Below are 7,302 nucleotides of genomic sequence, written 5' to 3' on the forward strand. Positions count from 1 at the left end.
GGAAATAACGAAGGGGTTCGAATGCTTTCCATTCACTTGTAGATGTCGGCGCGCAGTACAAAACGATCTATTTGCAGAAATCCGGGTTAAAACCAACGGTCTCTAGAACAGATGCCAGGAAGCGATGGTCAACCCTATAAAAAGGTTTGGACTTTGTCTGTGTGTGTATGTGTGTGCGTGTGAGTTCGTTCCCTATCGACTCCTAAACTGATGGGCTGATTAAAAAAATCACACAAATGTACTCTATGTGCCTAGCGGTGTTATTTGGGTATGTTGAAATGTAACACATTTTTTAGTGATAGTTTCGTAATTTTTAAAATAGCGTTTATGGTGTTTTTCTATCTGAAATCCTCATTTATAAAATCTTAATATTACGTGAATTATCACCAATGCGTTTGTTTTATTCAAATAAAACGTTTTCTTTGTTGGCTTGTTCCGTTTCGCATTGGGAAGATTGTAAAATTTCTTTAATTTTTATTTACCTTCATACTTGTGTATTTTTTTTTTTTTTTTGTAGCAACCTGTATCACGGAATGATAAAATATAATTTTAACTCGTCATGGTTTTATTTAGAATCAAAAGTGTGGGCACATATTCGATGATAAGTGTTTCCATCTATGTTTACAGCATCATCCAACTGCCATTCTTCATCTTCATCATTGAAAAACTGATCAATCACCTCATGGCAGCCGCAACATATCTGGAAAAAAAAGAAGAAAATATATAAAAGAAACTTTGTATGTGTGTATGCGTGTGTGTGCGTGTGTGTGTGTGTGTGTGTGTGTGAGTGAGTGCGAGTCTGTTCTCTATGGACTTCTAAACGGTTGGTTCCTATTTGCGATACCTCCCCCACGGGACAGAGTTAGACACCAGGGTCGGTTGAAGAAAAGGAACAAAAATAAAAATTGTCTCAGTCGTGAAGGATTTCTCCTCCACAGTGAGAGAGCAAGTAATTGAAATGCCGCATCTGAAGAACAGCTACTACACTTTGATATATTAATTTTTTTATTCACATGAAAAAATACAGTTGGGAAAATGAACAAAAAATTAAGGCACAAGGGCAACTCTTTGATCTTGACCTGAAGGCCAAAAACGATTGGGTTAATTTAAAAAAAAAGGTACTAGTGCACTTATTGATCCGTGCTGAAATAATAACATTATTATTTAAAAAAGCCATTCTTAACATGGGAAGGGGAGGGTGTTTTGTATCTATTCTATACTTTAACCTTACAATTGAATAAAAAACATATCATAGAACTTTAATTAAACTTGGAAATACGATAAAAAAAATAGCACGGATCAGTAAGTGCACCAGCAAAAAAAAAAAAAAAAAAAAACTCCCACAAATCTACTTTATGTACCCGGCATTGTTCTTAGGTAGAGGTTATATCGGAATGTCTTCGATAAGTATCGATAATCGAAAAATCCGAGGAAAGAAAGAACAAACGATTCTGACAAAAGTTAACGCCTCATATGACAAGTGCATTTGAGAAGTTTTATTACCGCACAAGCAGAAAGCCCAATCATATAAACTCAACAGTAGGCTCTTTGATATGATGGGGACGCGTTTGATATGAATGTTTCGCTTAAGAGCACAATTGGACGATGATATTGGCATTTAAAACTTTAATTCAAGCCATTGCCACCATATTAGTAGAAAGGGTCAGCATATAAAATCAACAGTAGGTTCTTCGATATGAGAGGGGCGAGTTCGGAATAAATGTTTCTGTTTAGAGCACAATTAAACAATAATTACTGATATGTGAATTTTAAACTTTAATGCAAGCCATTATATAAAAATAATTTTCTGAAATCAACGGTAGGTCCTCTACAGTGCAAAGTATTGTGAACTAACTAAACACAAGGAAGATTGAAAAAGGGCTATTTTATCGATTTTGTATACAATGAAATAGGGAAGACGAAACATTCGTTGCTCATCATTCAATACCGGGCAACGTCGGATTTCTCTGCTAGTACATATATATTGTGAACAAACTTAGAGTGAATAATAAAAGCATGCAAAATCTATATAATTATAAAACTCAAATGACCTTGTAACGAGTGTTGTAACCAACATCCGGTTTACGACTTCCGGTTGCGCATGCATACATAAGCAAATAATCAACGCGATTATTGTTTTGCTGTGTACGGTTTCAGCGTCCCAATTTTTTTTCGCGTTTAAATTAAAAGATATATCATAATTTTAATATAACTTTAAGTATTATGGTATCTGTTCAGTGCACATTTACCTATAAGTATGGCAAACCACTTGAAATTCAATGGTTGTAAGTTGTTTTTTCAAAAATAAAAAAAATATAAAAAGAACGACTCAAAAATCTATCTATATTCTTTTTTCATTTTAATATACTTTCATAAAAATATTAATGTTATGTCACAAAAAAACCTTCTCTTCACGTCACAAGTGTCACTCTAATACATTAATTCCATAACTAATATAACATACTGACCAAACGGGTCACGGGTAGTCTAGTAAAATATTAAATGGGAGCAGCGCAAATAACTAGGTTAGATTCACCTTCAGTCTCCGCGTGATGACCAAAAGTTTATAGAATGTATCTTCTTTTATAATGATAATGTCTCTATATATGTCTCTATAATAATGACAATGATGACCAAAAGTTTATAGAATGTATCTTCTTTTATAATGATAATGTCTCTATAATAATGACAATGATGACCAAAAGTTTATAGAATGTATCTTCTTTTATAATAATAATGTCTCTATATATGTCTCTATAATAATGACAATGATGACCAAAAGTTTATAGAATGTATCTTCTTTTATAATGATAATGTCTCTATATATGTCTCTATAATAATGACAATAATGACCAAAAGTTTATAGAATGTATCTTCTTTTATAATGATAATGTCTCTATATATGTCTCTATAATAATGACAATGATGACCAAAAGTTTATAGAATGTATCTTCTTTTATAATGATAATGTCTCTATATATGTCTCTATAATAATGACAATGATGACCAAAAGTTTATAGAATGTATCTTCTTTTATAATGATAATGTCTCTATATATGTCTCTATAATAATGACAATAATGACCAAAAGTTTATAGAATGTATCTTCTTTTATAATGATAATGTCTCTATATATGTCTCTATAATAATGACAATGATGACCAAAAGTTTATAGAATGTATCTTCTTTTATAATGATAATGTCTCCATATATATCTCTATAATAATGACAATGATGACCAAAAGTTTATAGAATGTATCTTCTTTTATAATAATAATGTCTCTATATATGTCTCTATAATAATGACAATGATGACCAAAAGTTTATAGAATGTATCTTCTTTTATAATGATAATGTCTCTATATATGTCTCTATAATAATGACAATAATGACCAAAAGTTTATAGAATGTATCTTCTTTTATAATGATAATGTCTCTATATATGTCTCTATAATAATGACAATGATGACCAAAAGATTATAGAATGTATCTTCTTTTATAATGATAATGTCTCTATATATGTCTCTATAATAATGACAATGATGACCAAAAGTTTATAGAATGTATCTTCTTTTATAATGATAATGTCTATATATATGTCTCTATAATAATGACAATAATGACCAAAAGTTTATAGAATGTATCTTCTTTTATAATGATAATGTCTCTATATATGTCTCTATAATAATGACAATGATGACCAAAAGTTTATAGAATGTATCTTCTTTTATAATGATAATGTCTCTATATATATATCTCTATAATAATGACAATGATGACCAAAAGTTTATAGAATGTATCTTCTTTTATAATAATAATGTCTCTATATATGTCTCTATAATAATGACAATGATGACCAAAAGTTTATAGAATGTATCTTCTTTTATAATAATAATGTCTCTATATATGTCTCTATAATAATGACAATGATGACCAAAAGTTTATAGAATGTATCTTCTTTTATAATAATAATGTCTTTATATATATCTCTAAAACAATGACAATGATGACCAAAAGTTTATAGAATGTATCTTCTTTAATAATGATAACGTCTCTATATATGTCTCTATAATAATGACAATGATGACCAAAAGCTTATAGAATGTATCTTCTTTTATAATAATAATGTCTCTATATATGTCTCTATAATAATGACAATGATGACCAAAAGTTTATAGAATGTATCTTCTTTTATAATGATAATGTCTCTATATATATCTCTATAATAATGACAATGATGACCAAAAGTTTATAGAATGTATCTTCTTTTATAATAATAATGTCTCTATATATATCTCTATAATAATGACAATGATGACCAAAAGTTTATAGAATGTATCTTCTTTTATAATGATAATGTCTCTATATATATCTCTATAATAATGACAATGATGACCAAAAGTTTATAGAATGTATCTTCTTTTATAATTATAATGTCTCTATATATGTCTCTATAATAATGACAATGATGACCAAAAGTTTATAGAATGTATCTTCTTTTATAATAATAATTTCTCTCTATATATATCTCTATAATAATGACAATGATGACCAAAAGTTTATAGAATGTATCTTCTTTTATAATAATAATGTCTCTATATATGTCTCTATAATAATGACAATGATGACCAAAAGTTTATAGAATGTATCTTCTTTTATAATAATAATGTCTCTATATATGTCTCTATAATAATGACAATGATGACCAAAAGTTTATAGAATGTATCTTCTTTTATAATAATAATGTCTCTATATATATCTCTATAATAATGACAATGATGACCAAAAGTTTATAGAATGTATCTTCTTTTATAATAATAATGTCTCTATATATATCTCTATAATAATGACAATGATGACCAAAAGTTTATAGAATGTATCTTCTTTTATAATGATAATGTCTCTATATATATCTCTAAAAAAATGACAATGATGACCAAAAGTTTATAGAATGTATCTTCTTTTATAATGATAATGTCTCTATATATATCTCTATAATAATGACAATGATGACCAAAAGTTTATAGAATGTATCTTCTTTTATAATAATACTAATGTCTCTATATATGTCTCTATAATAATGACAATGATGACCAAAAGTTTATAGAATGTATCTTGTTTTATAATAATAATGTCTCTATAATAATGACAATGATGACCAAAAGTTTATAGAATGTATCTTGTTTTATAATGATAATGTCTCTATAATAATGACAATGATGACCAAAAGTTTATAGAATGTATCTTCTTTTATAATAATACTAATGTCTCTATATATGTCTCTATAATAATGACAATGATGACCAAAAGTTTATAGAATGTATCTTCTTTTATAATGATAATGTCTCTCTCTCTCTCTCTCTCTATATATATATATATATATATATATATATATATATATAATAATGACAATGATGACCAAAAGTTTATAGAATGTATCTTCTTTTATAATTATAATGCCTCTATATATGTCTCTATAATAATGACAATGATGACCAAAAGTTTATAGAATGTATCTTCTTTTATAATAATAATGTCTCTCTATATATATCTCTATAATAATGACAATGATGACCAAAAGTTTATAGAATGTATCTTCTTTTATAATAATAATGTCTCTATATATGTCTCTATAATAATGACAATGATGACCAAAAGTTTATAGAATGTATCTTCTTTTATAATAATAATGTCTCTATATATATATCTCTATAATAATGACAATGATGACCAAAAGTTTATAGAATGTATCTTCTTTTATAATGATAATGTCTCTATATATGTCTCTATAATAATGACAATGATGACCAAAAGTTTATAGAATGTATCTTCTTTTATAATAATAATGTCTCTATATATGTCTCTATAATAATGACAATGATGACCAAAAGTTTATAGAATGTATCTTCTTTTATAATAATAATGTCTCTATATATGTCTCTATAATAATGACAATGATGACCAAAAGTTTATAGAATGTATCTTCTTTTATAATAATAATGTCTCTATTTATATCTCTATAATAATGACAATGATGACCAAAGGTTTATAGAATGTATCTTCTTTTAAATAAATATAAAACAGAAGTTTTATTCAAACATTCTTTATTTGAATTTTTATAACAAAAATATAACCTTTCTAATAAAAATATTTTTATGAACGGTTTTATTTTTTAATATTTAAAAACAGTTTTTTGTTTTATTTTTAAAATAGATTTTGTTTAAGAAATATTTATGAATTTTTCCCCCAGTAGTCAAATGAAATGAGATTTTTAATAGTCATCTATTTAGAATTTCTCTACCGACATTTACCATGAATATTTTTTTTTTTTTTTTTTTTTTAATATTTTGTGTTCGGAAAAAAAAAACTTATTTATTACTTATTGGTCGTATTATTTGACCAAGAAGAAATTGGATTGTTTTTTCGTTATTTCTTTCATTTTCAGTGAATTTTATCTAAATAGAAGAATTAACAATTTAATTTTCGTAAGAAGGATAAAACATTTTAGTAAGAAAAATAACGAAATAGTAATTCGTTCTTACTAAAACAATAACAGGGAAAATACATCTTTTCTGGTAATAATAAAAATAAAGTTCGTTTCATTTTGTTTGGACAACAGTTCGTAATATTTAATTCATTATAAAAGTCCTATTTTTATTAATTTATTTATTGCGGACTATTATTCACATCTTTATTGGTTGTTGTTTCACGACGTTTCGGCCAACTATTCCTCTGGCCTTCGTCAGGTGGTAACCGCGACGGATAGGAACTTCGAATCTCCTAACTGCATTCTCAGAAATCACTGCCATCCAGAGTTGTTGTCGTCTCACCACGTTTTTGGCCAAGTATATCAGTTTGAAACGTCGTGAAACAAGAACCAATAAAAATTAGAATAATAATCCGCAATAAATAAATTAATATAAATAATACTCATCTTAATAATGAATTCCAATTAAAATAATATATAGTTCTATTTTTGTTTGATAAAAAACAGTTCATAAACATATATTAGGAAGAACAGTTCATAATATATTTTTTATAAAATTAAAAAAATAATTTAAAAAAGTATATGAATGAATAAATAAACAGTTCATAAACATATTATTGGTGAAGAAAACAATTCATAAATATATATTAAAAAACAGTCCATAATATATATTTATTATAACAGTAAAAAAGAAACACAGTACATGAATTTAAGAAAAACAATAATTCGTAAACATATTATTATAAAGGTTATAATATAAAAGTTCAAATAAAGACTGTTTGAATAAAACTTCCTTTTTTATAATTGCATTAAAAA

The 7,302-nt window shown here is 26.5% G+C and overlaps 1 protein-coding gene across 2 annotated transcripts in view; it reads right to left on the reverse strand.

Moving 5' to 3' along the window:
* Positions 1–547: 547 nt before the first annotated feature.
* LOC145297083 (pre-mRNA cleavage complex 2 protein Pcf11-like) overlaps positions 548–7,302 on the reverse strand; it is a 27,656-nt gene continuing 20,901 nt past the window's right edge. For both annotated transcript variants that reach the window (XM_080143311.1, XM_080143310.1), the window contains exon 7: positions 548–700. In XM_080143311.1, the coding sequence (XP_079999437.1) occupies positions 566–700 (135 nt within the window). In that variant the 3' untranslated portion in view covers positions 548–565. The remainder of the gene's footprint in view (positions 701–7,302) is intronic.

The sequence above is a fragment of the Euprymna scolopes genome, chromosome 17 (genome assembly GCF_053919585.1).
Source record: "Euprymna scolopes isolate OS-2025 chromosome 17, ASM5391958v1, whole genome shotgun sequence".
Classification (NCBI taxonomy): Eukaryota; Metazoa; Mollusca; class Cephalopoda; order Sepiida; family Sepiolidae; genus Euprymna; species Euprymna scolopes.